Source organism: Polypterus senegalus, chromosome 2, assembly GCF_016835505.1.
Source record: "Polypterus senegalus isolate Bchr_013 chromosome 2, ASM1683550v1, whole genome shotgun sequence".
NCBI classification, from domain to species: domain Eukaryota; kingdom Metazoa; phylum Chordata; class Cladistia; order Polypteriformes; family Polypteridae; genus Polypterus; species Polypterus senegalus.
Genome location: NC_053155.1, coordinates 320,788,562 through 320,802,587, shown reverse-complemented (window position 1 = coordinate 320,802,587; position 14,026 = coordinate 320,788,562). Strand labels below are relative to the sequence as shown.

General features: G+C 41.9%; 1 protein-coding gene across 1 annotated transcript in view; it reads right to left on the bottom strand.

Annotated features, from left to right (window-relative positions):
- The window catches only part of LOC120524098 (interferon alpha/beta receptor 1-like), an 84,206-nt gene that overhangs the window by 33,503 nt on the left and 36,677 nt on the right, over positions 1–14,026 (bottom strand). Inside the window, exons 6-8 of the mRNA XM_039745966.1 lie at positions 13,702–13,843; positions 9,938–10,104; positions 1,643–1,806 (exon numbers count right to left, since the gene is read on the bottom strand). Coding sequence (XP_039601900.1) covers positions 1,643–1,806; positions 9,938–10,104; positions 13,702–13,843 — 473 coding nt within the window. The remainder of the gene's footprint in view (positions 1–1,642; positions 1,807–9,937; positions 10,105–13,701; positions 13,844–14,026) is intronic.

Below are 14,026 nucleotides of genomic sequence, written 5' to 3'. Positions count from 1 at the left end.
AGCGAGTTGTGGTAGTTTCTGTGTACTCTCGTGACATTCGTGTAGTATGATATACCCAGTGACACAGACTGGCCTGTCTGTGACTCATAACACCACCACTGATTTTGTCATAAGTCGCAAGGTCACTATCTGTGTATGCAAGAGCTAACAGCAATTAAAGCTCACATAAAAACACAATGCAGCGACCTGGAAAATCAAAAAGAGGCCCATGAGGAATAAGGAATGGTGGTGTTTTGGACCTGGAAAATCAAACACTGGCTTGTTTGTCTAATGTCTCATGTTTTACATAACACAACAGAATGGATAGAGAAAAAAAAATGTTGATGGCAGAAAAGTGAAATAATTAAAAGATACTGAAATTGAAAGTCAACTTAAAAGAGCAAGGCCTCAAAGTAAACGCAGTCAAGACCAAGGTTAAGGGGCAGGAGGCATGGTAGAGGTGGGTGCACTGCTGTGCAGCGCGTGGGGTATGGGTATTTGGGGAAAACCAAAGCACATGTTGACAAAAGTGGGTGCATCAAAGATAAACAGGTTTGAAGGGGAGTCTGCAGGAGGTACGTGCTACCTTTGTTTGTAAGAATGTGTGTGAGTGAAGTGAGAAGAATGCTGATGTAGTTACTGGAGACATCAGCAATGAATTACTGTGTGGGAATGTAGAGAACTTCTACTACTCAGGAGAATTGCTGAGGGCAGATAGAGGTGCAGGTTCAGCAATGATAGCCTGGGTAAGAGGGACATAGAAGAAATTCCAGGAGCGGGCCACCATTCTCACTTTTACAAAGGTGTCTTTCTGGCAATGAAGGTTAAAAGTTTATGAAAGCTGTATGAGACGTAGTATGGAAGGAGACATGTCTGATGAAGGTGGACCATGAAGGAAAGATGGAAAAGAACAGAGAAGAGAATGATCATACAGAACTGTGGAGTTTCAAGGAGTGAAATGATGACAGGAAAAACCTGGCAGTGTGAAATCTCTTTAAGAGACATGACGGTTTGGGCATGTGGAGCAAAAGGGAGAAAAGGTGTTGATGGATTCTGGAGAGAATGAAGCCAAGAGGTAGGCCAAAGACGATGTGGTTGGAGGCAGTGTCAGATGATGTGAAAAGACTGAGTCTCATCCCAAAGGATAACAACCCAGGACCTTGGAGAGCAGAGGAAAAAGATTTGAGGGGCAGCCACCTAGAAAATGCCCTTTTAACCAGTGATAACTGGCACAGCACAGGAGGAGATTATCTCAAGTCTAATAAATCTGATTTAAGACTGACAATGCGCCCATGATGGGTCTGTACGTGTTCATGGTCACAGTGCATTACATTGTTCCCAGTTTGTAGTCAGTGACCTTCAGGGGCCGATAATGGGGACTGTTCTGACAGTATGACAAAGACATTTCAATGAATAATACCTGCATTTGCTCAGCAGTTTCTCCAGAATGAACTTAATGGTAGCAAGTCACCTTTGTTCCCCATGCAGATATTCTTAATATGGCATCTTTCATGACATTCACCATTACAAAGCGATTAAGGCAGTAAAAAGTCTCCCAGTTGCTTTAGACTAATGTTATGATTAAGGCTGATCTCACTCCCTAAACATGATGGTTAACCTGTTTTTGTCAATTTAGTAAACCTGATGTTCCTCCAGTACTTACCTTTCCCATGTCATCTTTCTTCCAATATGTCACATTATATAAAATGCCACTGTAAATATCACTTAATGTCACGTCATTCAGTTTTAACACTGGATCTGAAATGTTTACATTAATCTTTCCCAAAATACTTTGGACTGAAATATTGGATGGAGGTCCAATTGTTGCTAAAAAAAAGAAAAACAAAGAGAAGAGAAAGACAGGTAAGTACAAATCATCAGCGCCAAGGTCTGCCAACACTGTTCACAAGTGTCCCTGGCTTATGTTCAAGTGCAATGGTGGATTTTACAGGCCATCTCAACTAACAAAGACAATCTTAAGAACCAAACCAAAAAGGAAAATCATGAGCAGGCAATTAACAGAAACAGCTTTAATGTGAAGAGATGTATTTTTTTTTTAAACTAATGTACTGTTCTGTAATTTATGAAACCTTTGTAACAGAATTTATAAGGAATATTACAATGGAAATAAATATTATCTAGACTTTTGACTTCAAAAACACAACAAAATATAATAAAATTGGAGTGTCCTCCAAGGGAGGGTTCCACAGATGGCAGTATGAGACTCCCAAGATTCTTAAGGCAGGACTAAGAGAAGGCCGTCAGAGTGCTCACTGCGCTCATCTAATTTAGACATAAGACAGGGAAGAATCGACTCTCAGATGCATCACAACCCTCTCCTGAATGAAACCACATCCATGACTTTCAAATGGGCTTGAAAATTGAATTGGAAAATAAACATGGTTCAAAATATTTTATCTAAAAAAAAAACCAAAAAAAAAAAAAAACAATGGAATCGTACATCGTCACACTGACATTTGAAAACACGGACGATACCATCGCCCATGGAGAGATGCTTGTGGATTATAAAACATACTTAGCTGCTCTACATTTATTGGTGCACGGCCATTTTAGCTTGAGATGCATTAGTTTTGTTGTCTCACAGGTTGATGCGACTCAACACTACTAGCGGTGTTTGGTAATGGTATTACAATCATTCTAACTTGGTGATTCATTCCAAGTACATTATACATTTCTATACATCACAATGTCATATTGGCACAAAAGTCTAAAATAAAATTTTCCTCATCATAAAATAGATTTGAATAAATGTCTGCCAACAGGAAACTAGAAATTCCTACTTAATTTTACTCATTCATTGATGGCTTCTCCAGTCGTTCTTTATTTGCCATCAATCTATTATAAAAAAAAATCTAGGGGAGGCAGACTATGGAGACGAGACGTGATCCTCTCAGAAGAAAATTTGATGTCCTGCGAGAGACACTAACTTGCTCCCAGCTCTTAAAACAATAACAAGCGACAAGGAAAACACGCAGCTCGCAGCAGATGATCCGACCACTTCACCTTGCGTGCATTCAGCCACCCTAACCCCCTCTCTTCACGACGCGAGCAGCACAGACACGAAGTGGCAAAAAGGATAGCGGCTGTACAGGCTTTAAAATGATCGACAGGCAGCGCGACAGCAGCTGCCTCCCCCTTCACAATGCGAACAGCGTTATACGTCCTGTGACAAAGAGATGTAACCACGCCGGGGGCCGAAAATAAAGGACAAGTATTGTTTTTACAACATCACGCACGACAAGGCGGTGAGCCATCATTTAAAACAAGTCCACGGACATCTAACCTAGCAGTTGTTGGATTGCTTTTGGCAGACACATATCATGTGCTCCCACCTCTTAAAACAACGACATGTGACAAGCAGAACAGGCAGCTCGCCAGCAGCAGAAAGACAGCAGATGATCCGACGGCATCTCCTTAGCGTGCGTTCAGCCGCTCCCCCCTTCACAACGCAAGCAGCGTTATACGTCCTGTGACAAAGACATGTAACCACACCCGGGGCCGGAAATAAAGGACAAGTATTGTTTTTACAAAAGTTTTTAAAGTAAAAGTGAAAATAATGCATATGTAACAATTCCCATGAAAATAACAATCTCTTTAAATTGTATATCCGGTAAACCAAACACGAGGGTGGGCGAGTGAAGCCCCCTAGTCTTCCACACGAAAAAGGAACTTGCCTGGCTATAGCACATACATTGCTTTTCTTTTAATGCATGAGAAAAGGGAAACAGCATCGAGTACAGGTTATTATTACAAGCTTGCCTCTAGGATGTGCATGTAGGTGGACAACAGCACTGATTTGATCTATGGTGTCATAAATTTGAATAAAGAGACTATCTTGACTACACAGTACAATCACATTCCTGTCTGTCCACAAGCAGTGCTAGAAGTGGAACCAAATTACTGGCAGTACTCCGTTTAGTGTCTTGTTCTTTCTCCCAGTACATTACTGATTTTAGACGATAGAGCGCAGCTTTGGGGGGTTTTGAGGGGGTGCTTCTCCTTGTATGTTAGTTGAGTATATGATACGGAATAGAGGAGGGGGTCCACTTGATGTTTTGAGCGCTACTGGTCACAGCCCACCTCAAAAGCTCTGCCTGCAAAACAAAAACAAGCACCAACCTCTTTGCCCTGTGCTAGAATCTCACTGCACAGGCTATGTACAAATGTAACATCATAATTATTGGCTCCAGCTGCCCTGTGACCCTGTATACGGTACACAGGTTAGGAAAAGATGATGAATGAAAGAAACTGTAACCTGGCTGTCAAGCTGCATAAGCCTGAGGATCAGTCACCCACAGTATGAGCAGACATTCTGTTGCACAAATGAAGAGCTTCAGGAGACACTTTAAAATGGACAAACCTGCCAAAGTCGCAAAAGAATTACAATTTGTGCAGCCTCACAGAGTGATCATTTTAAAGATAGAGATCTACCTAAAAGGGCAATGTAAACAGCGAAAAAACGTGGGCGTCTGCGAGCACCGCAGCAGCGTGGTGCTACAGAAATACCAGTGCTCTCCCCATTCAAGCTGTGTGTGTGATGCACTGATCAGGCTGCCTTCCCTCAGCTAAACTCCCACCACTAGTCAAACTACCCAAGCACAGGAATCTCACGTGTCTCCTGTGGCGGACAGAAGCGCCCAACAGCTTCCTTATGACGACGCCTGGAGGAAATTTCTGCAAATGTTTGGAGCCAATGAACAATGTTCATTTACTTCAATGATGTATCCAGCCAATCAGTAGACTTTAGGGAAAATGGTTCTTTTTTTTGTACTTTTCCTTTGGGAGACAACATTAAAGATTAGCTCAAACAACCAAGTAAGTAAATAAATACTAAGTAGGCATTGTATACATTTACGATAATTGGGCAATAATTTAGGTACTGCAAAAATGCATCTTTTATTGTAATGTAACAAGACCTTAGCACACACCTGTATGGGTCTTCATCACATTTATAAATCATCAGTAAAGTGTTTATTCTTATCTGCAATGTGACACACTCATAAAACTTCACTTTGGAGTGGTCTAAAGTGGCTGAACCGATACTTATTACTCTTGATATTCCATATTTAGTGTAAGACCTGTGAATCCTTCATATCAACACGTCATTTTTCCCATCATGCTGATACGCCACACTGCACAACTGATCTACTGAGGCTTTGTAAGTGTTATGAAGACCAAAAGAAGCCTTTGTTAACGTCTTGTTACATAAGAGTAAAAGAGGAATTGAGGCATTTTTGCAGTACCTAAAAAGTGTTACCAATAATTGCAGGCATACATACAAATATAACCCGTTTCACACAACACAGCTGGCATCGGTACCAACCAATGACATCCGGCCTGGCATGTGAGCCTCTCTTTCTTATGAGGATAAAAAACAACAACAAAAGAGTGAATTCACTTGTGCCCAAATACAGAGATGGCAATTAACAAACAGCAGGGCCCTGTGCCAAGCAGATAAATGGCAAGGATGATCAAAGCCCCTTAATTTTACAGTAAATTTCTAATCTAACTAAGGGAAATTTATTTCTGATGGGACTATAAATTAAGAGTTTTAAGTGGGACATTACAATTAAAATACACTTGACTGGTAAACTTGTCATCACCTTTAAATTCCTCAAGCTGAGCTGAAGATCTATTCACTGGTGTTTTACAATATGAAGACAAACTCGACAATTAAAAACACTACAAGAGGACTGTAGTGATACAGTCACTTCACACTGAAGATGAGCTGACTGGGCTACAAGTGTAAATCAACAAGCTTAGGTGGTCACTTTCAAAAGATCTAACGTCTGACCACTAAGGCCGACCACTTGTTGCAGTGCGGTAAAATGTATGAAAAGTCAGTTGAATAGGAGTGTGTGACTATATTGTTAAAAAGTGGAGTGGCCTAGCGAGATATGACAAAATATAAAAATGAACTGCATTTGTGACCTCTTTGGAATTTTATGGAATTTTTGCATTTATTACCAGTTTTGATTTGCTCTTCACTCTTACGACTTTGAATACAACAGCAGATCATGTCACTTGCAGAAATTCTCAAGATGATTCTGCACTTACGGGGTGTATTGATAAGGGGATAAGACAGAGTTGGCAGAGAACTTTGAGAATTGCCTGCATCTTAGCATCAGCAAAACCAAGGAACTGCTTATGGACTTGCACCACGCCAAACAACCTTTATGTCCGGTCACCATTCAAAAAGTGGATATAAAGGTGGTGCGCTCGTATAAGTACGTTAATGGCAGTCTGGACTGTTTTCATAACACAGAGGAGGTAAAAGGAAAGGACACAGTGGGCCCTTTATCCTTAGAAGACTGTGTTTCTTTAATGTTGGAAGTGACATCCTTCACACCTTCTATAACTCTGTGATGGCCAGTATGGTGTACTGGGCTGGTAACAGCACTTCAGGAGAGGCCCACCAAATCAACAAGCTAATTATAAGGGCAGGTTTAGTTATAGGATGCACTCTCGACCCCCTGGAGGTTGTAGCAAATGAGAGAATTAAAATAAAACAGTTGTCATTATGAACAACACTGCACATCCTCTCTCTGTGACAAACCAACACTGAGGACCTCCAGCCAACAAATCATTCAGCAGACGTGTGTCAAGAAACACGATGGGGGCTCACTTATACCAACAGAAATACACCTGTATAGCACCTCACTGAGACTACCAAGTCACAAGTTTTCTTGCTTTGTAGTCATTCTGGTGTGTATATTTATTTATTTGTTTGTTTAAAAAGCTTCTGTAAAATCCAAATTTTGCCCTGGGGACCAATAAATCTACTCTCTCTATATAAAATCCGAGCCTAAAAGTGCAACAATTTTATGTGACTTTTTATGTCACGCTTTAAATCGGGCTTCTTTTTAAACCTACATATATTGTTTGGTATCATTCTTTTCAAAATTTATCGAACTTTAATGTGATGTTGTCAGATTTTCGGATTCTTATTCCATTTTTAAATTCTAACCTAAAACATATCAAGAACTCATGCCCCGCAAGACTAGACTTAGAGATTTAACCACGCCCGGGGTAGGACAGCTGCTGTACAGGCTTTTAAACGTTTAAAGCGCCATGCGAGATGTAGATCACATGGGATGACAGCAGCTGATCGAGCAAAGAGGAGGTATTTAAAAAAAAAAAGACTGTATTTGTTTCCCATTGTATCACCATTCACTGGATGGACTGGATGCGCCGGGGGCTTGCCCCCAGGGTTAAATATAAAGTTCTAATGACTATATCTTATCTAAATTGTGGTCCAATCTCCATCTTTGTCACATCAACGCACCAACACAATCTGCTTAAGCTAATAACAAGCTGATGTACAGGGAGGAAGCAGTTTCTAGATGTGGTTTAGTTTCCAAGAAAACACACTTTCATAAAAACACTAGTCATGGAGAGATGCAGTATCAGCTGTGAGTTAGCCATGATAACCACGAGATATAAAAAAGAAGTTCGCTTTCACCCAGCCGAGGTGCTTCTGGTCTTTTAGATTCATCCTAAAGCTAGCAAATCCCCCAGCTCTCCAAGAGAGAAGTTCTGAAGACGACAAGTGATTCAGCAGAGTTGAATTTTACGGCAGATTACACAGCCTTGCTTTTATGGCTTTACCTGTTACTGAAAGACCCCAGGGCGGCACGAAAGCGCTGCTGCCTTGCAATTAGGAGACCTGTGTTCGCTTCCCAGGTCCTCCCTGCGTAGAGTTTGCATGTTCTCCCAGTGTCTGCGTGGGTTTCCTCCCACAGTCCAACGACACGCAGGTGAGGTGGATTGGAGACCCTAAATTGTCCCTACTATGTGTGCTTGGTGTGTGCCCTGTGGTGGGCTGGTGCCCTGCCCGGGATTTGTTCCTGCCTTGTGCCCGGTGTTGGCTGGGATTGGCTCCAGCAGACTCCCGTGAGCCTGTGTTAGGATATAGCGGGTTGGAAAATGACTGACTGAAAGACCCAAAATCTGTTCTTACAAGCTGAAGAATTAAGAGCATTGTTAAAGAATCACTTCTAAATTTAACTCGGAACCCCAGAACGTAACAGCACAAATGATTAGAATTCGGCTTGTCAATACTGAGCACACGGCTTAATCTGCAGACATACGACTTCTTCAAAAGTTAAATGGAGTCAGGTGTTCAACCAATGAGATGACAACGGAGTTGTTGTCTGGAAGAACCTGCCCAACCAAAAAGACGCACAAAGTCTGTTCACCAGAAGTCTCCCCTTCTCAAATAAGATGTATTCACATAAACCATGCAATGATTAAAAGAAATATCAAATGAGGAAACAGATGGAGATCAACTGTAGAGATGGTGACAAAAGCTTTTCTAAAGCCCTGGGTATTAATCCACTGGAAGGCAAATGGGGAGGAAATTTAGTACAGCTGCTCCTCTCCCTGGGAGTGAGTGTCCTAAAATCATGCTAAGAGGTGAACGATGCTAGAGGAGCATCATGAACTTGTCCAAGTCTTTGCTCGTGTGTCCACTATAAAAAACACAATGACAACACAGATGAAGGCACTACTGTCCAAAGCTAAAATTGCTGCACACTTCTGAGGTTTGCAAACGTGATCTTCAGAGGTGGCAGTGCAGAGGGTGCAGACCTATAAATACCTGGGAGTGTAGCTGGATGATAAACCAGACTGGACTGCCAATACTGATGATCTGTGCAAGAGAGGACAGAGCCGACTATACTTCATTAGAAGGCTGGCGTCCTTCAACATCTGCAATAAGATGCTGCAGATGTTCTATCAGACGGTTGTGGCGAGCGCCCTCTTCTACACGGTGGTGTGCTGGGGAGGCAGCATAAAGAAGAGGGACAAACTGGTGAGGAAGGCAGGCTCTATTGTAGGCACGGAGCTGGACAGTTTGACATCCGTGGCAGAGCGACGGGCACTAAGCAAACTCCTGTCAATCATGGAGAATCCACTGCATCCACTTAACAGGATCATCTCCAGACAGAGGAGCAGCTTCAGCGACAGACTGCTGTCACCATCCTGCTCCACTGACAGACTGAGGAGACCCCTCACTATGCGACTCTTCAAGTCCACCCAGGGGGGGTAAACGTTAATATTATACAAAGTTATTGTCTGTTATACCTGCATTGTTATCACTCTTTAATATAATATTGTTTATTATCAGTATGCTGCTGCTGGAGTATGGGAATTTCCCCTTGAGATTAATAAAGTATCTATCTGAACATTTCACAATGCTTACGGAACAATGTTCTGTGGACAGACAAGCTTCCTTTAGAAGAAACGTGAATTGTTATGTTTGGTGGAAAAAGAAAGAAAAAAAAAAAAGACACTGCACAAACACATCAAGACTTCATCCCAGCCGTGAAGCACAGCGGAGGAAACGACATGTTTTGGGGTCGCTTAGCTGATAGAGGGCCTGGATAGCTTGCTATCACAAAGACAATTAAATGAAAGTTCTGTCAAGAGATGGCAGGAGAATATGAGATGATGCGACAAAGATGTGAGAGGAACCATAATAGTTAACCAACAGCCATAGCAACTTAAACAGAAGACGGCAGGTATTGTTGAATGGCCAAGTCAGAGCCCAGATCAGCAGGATGTCAATTTCACTTTCATTAATAACACTGTTTTAGTGACATGATCAATACTTACTATTGTCAATGGGTTATTGCCTCTGTGCAAAAAGGGAAAGATCAACCAAATGTTCATTGTTTCGAGTCAATACAAGAAGTTGTGATATACAGGGTAGGTCTTGGATGTCTTTAATTACAAGATCAGGATGTGTTAGCACTGCTCGGAAATTCTTTGCAATTGGAGTACAAGCAGATTACTCAAAAGTGACTGTGGCCCAGGACTGTACAGCACTTCTGAAGTACAAATGAAACCCCCAGGCTTGGGGTTTAAGGTCAAGTGAAAAGGGCCACTGCCTGCTAATTTGAGAGCCAGCGTTTGTGCTGCAGGTATGTTAACTTACTGTCTCTATCAGCAGCAAAACCCTTCAAATACACCCAGGGCGACTCCTCTCCTTTGTAGTGAGATCTCACACGGAAGTCAAACAAACCAGACGACGTTATAAAGGCTGTGAAATCACATCTGGTCTCCTTGATCATTGTGCACATGGGTAGATATTCTAATAAAGACCTGTTTAAAGGAAAGAAATGCAACACAATTAGTCATGTGCTTCAAGAACAGCTTGTAGTTCTAAATTCAATGTACTCATCTCAATTTACTGTTGGGTTACGTTACCTCCATAGAGTTGCTGCTGCAGGAAAAACTACACCACTGTGTGCGCTTTTTATTTTTAACTGTATTTGTGCTCATCATCTCAGTAAGCGTTGCTGTGTCACAATGACCAAGTCACACAGTGGTTGGCTTTGGAACAGGACATCAGAACGGATGGCACCAGCGGTGATGGAGAAAATTAAAAGGAGGGTAGATATATTTTTAAAACAAAAAATGCGAAAAACAGAAATAAGAAGTGAAAACTCGGTGAAGTAAATGTGATTAGAAATGAGATTTAAAAAAACAATCCCCTAAAGCTCTATTAATGGGGGTTTGGGTGAATATGACTAATTAATTAAGTTAGTTTATACACATATATAGAAATAGATATATATATATATATATACACATATATATATAGGAGAGAGAGAGAGAGATAGAGAGAGAGAGAGATAGATATGAGCCGATATTACAGACTTGCCTTTAAAATCTATCTATTATAGAATGCCTTAAACAGCGGTCATTTACAGAATGCCTTTCATGTTGTCCAACTATATATTCATCTGACATTTACTTACTGCCTTTCACATCTATTCATCAGTTTACCTATGGTAGTTCTACTCTAGCTATGGATCACGGCCCTGGACAGCGGTAAAGCCGATTAGCACATGCAACAATTTCACTGTGCGCGTGGTAATAAGGACCCTGACAATCGTTTGACTAATGAGAGGTGTTCAAATACACGTTCACAACTCTTCATTATAAATGCAGTCTTTTTTGCAATTCTTCCATGCATGTCTCACTCAGAAAAGGAACACCACACCAGAAGAAACCCCTTCAAGCAGTGGTCAGTATGAGCAACTCTTCGGTAGCCTTGTGTGTATATGTAGGGTCACTGGCAGTGTGACACAGAGAACATACAGTGACCTCAGAACTTTGGGTGGCCTAATACAGGTGTGACTAAAGCCTTCAATCTCTGGTTAGAACATTTAGTGAAGACAGTAGAGAACATTATTAGGGTGCCTCTCCCTTCACTACAGGACATATTTTATAAACGCAGTGTCCGCAAGGCCTGCGGCATTGTGCAGGACCCCTTAAACCCCTCACAGGGACTTTTCACACTTCTGTCATCCAAGAGCCAGATCTCCCAGGCTGCAGGAGAGTTTTTACCCTCCAAGCAGTCAGACTCCTTAAAACCAGGCTGCCCCCAGGGGTCTTCCACACGGCCTCAACCACCTCTAGAAACAGAACTTTTATACATGCCAGCCACTTTCCTGTAAAGACGAGTGTGCAGGTAGAAAAGAACTGAAAATTCTTGATATCCTTGGGCTGTGAAGCATTCTGACCGGTCATTGTTTATACGTTTTAAACAACAGGCTAGAGGTCTGCACTGGCAATCAGAAGGTTGCTGGTTCAAATCCCATAAATGCCAAAAGGGACTCTGCTCTGTTGGGCCCTTGAGCAAGGCCCTTAACCTGCAATTGTTGAGCACTTTGAGTAGTGAGAAAAGCACTATATAAATGCAAAGAATTATTATTATTATATTATTTATTATTTATATTACATATTTATTGACTATATTTATGTATCTAGATTGCATAATACCACACATGGCATCAATGTTCATATTGCTTGCTACACGTCAATATTGCTGCTACTACTTTGTTTGGTCTTTGCACAATGTCTTGTCTTGTTTGTGTTTTAATTTTGATTTTAATTCTATTTTTTTATTTGCACTTCATGTTGTTACACTGTGGACCCTGAGCTTTGCAATTTTGTCTCTCTGTATACTTGTATATGGTTGAGATGACAATAAAGTTTGCTCTGACAGTTATATGTCAGTGCCATGAAGAATCTGTCCTTCATTTCCAAGTCAATGCTGCTTTAAGGATTTGTTCGTCCTAAAGAGTTTTGTGACTGTCTAAGTAAGATTACAAGCAACTTGACTGATGTTATTTTCTGAACACTGTGAACCTGGTTAATCCCAAACATCCCAAGCTCAGCAACAGTCACATCCCATCCTCAACCCAAACGGCCACCAGCCAGCCAATAAGCATGCAGCGATGCTACGTCACTGCGTTATTTCACAAAACATGTGTTCAAGCAGACAAAGGCACCTGCTAAAGTGAATTTTGCCACAAAGTTCTTGTCAAGGCCAATGAGGAAGCTCTGTTCTTCCTCATAAAATGATTCTTGTATATCCCACTTAAATGAGCTCACAGGAAATCACACCGCAGGCCTTTCTGAATGCCACTTCTGAGAAACAGATGACAGAGGTTATGGGGGGGGCTTGGTGGTTTCCTCTGTAGACTCAAAACAGAGAGAAGAAAAAAGCAGAACTGCAGCTTTGCAATGTGCAAACCAAAATGACTCACGACAGCACTGTGCACCACTGTTGTTGTCAAAATTAAATCAAACACCTACTTAGCAGACTGCAGTTGGCAGATGAGAATTTGGTTCCCTTTTGCTGTTATTTTTCCCTCCTTCCTTGCTGGTTAAACCCTGCACGGACATTTGGGAGTCCCAAGTGAGCACAAATATGGTGCTCTGCAGGTTGACGTGTAGCTGCTTGCTTTTTTCTGCACAGGGAGCCTAACTGAACGTCAGGTCGGCCAATTGTGTTTAATTAATAAATGAAATTTAGCACAACACTAAAGAGTGGTAATGTCAGAAATTCACTATACTATGTGCATATGACGACAGCTAAAAGTACTACTGGACAGAGGGATGGTGGGGAGGAATGGAGGGCGCTGAAGTGGACTGAGAGGATTTCTTTCTTTCACTTGGGAGTGGGACGCCGAAGTGTTGTTCGAGAGCTGCTGTGGACCCAGGCCATAATGGGGTGCCAAAGAGCCATTCAGGAGTTAGTCCGGACCATTCCTAGACAAAATACCAAGGAGCAATTCAGGGTTGGAGAAGGTCACACACAGGACAGGGCACAGAAGGCTGACAGATTTGGGGTCTTCAAGCTAGTGTTCAGTCCTACAGGGTTGTCGGAAACAGCAGGAGGCTACAGCTGTGTTCCAGCCACAGTTACGAGTGCCTGGTCCTAGAAGACAACAGTTCTATACCTCCGGGCTGGTTTTGAGCAACCAAAAAGGAATTCCTGCCTAGATGTTTGATCAGTGGAATCAGTCATGCATGATCAAAGAGAGAACTTGAAAACTCTGCTCAAGGGGACACTCCTGCCAGGAATTAAATGTGGTCTAATTGTTTTGAGACTGCAATGTTACCTGCAGTGTCTCCATGCTGCTTCAACATCCAAATTATTTTAATGCAACTTCATGAAGCTGCAGGTAACTGAGATGTCCTTAGTCCAGTTAAAAATCACAAAACAGCAGAGTACCTTCAACAAGACATATGAAATATGTGGTGGGGCCGACCCCATGATTCTGTCACATATAAAGTCACACTCTATCCAAATGCCCTGTCACATAGGGACAAATGGATCCACTGGAATGAAAAGTCATCTTCATATTTGTGGCCCAAGTCTATCCTGATTTTAGCACTGCTTACCTGGTCCCCCTGGCCACCTTGGTCCCCTCAGCTGTGTAGGTCACTGGCCCCTTTAAGTCAGGGGACTCCCATTCCAGAATAACTCCAAAGTTAAAAGAACTCAGTGTCACATTTTGTGGTTCAGGCACAGTGGCAAGGAGAGCTGCAAAGAAAAGGAAAAACAATGACAACGAATGAAGTTTTAATAGTAAACATCACGTGGATGGTAGAGTGCGGTCAAGAGAAGCCCCTGGACACAAAATGAATGCCAAAGAAACTGAATTGTCAAATAAGAGTATTTGCGCCTATCCACCCTTCCCTGTTTAGTTTTTGGGCAGTTAGGAGA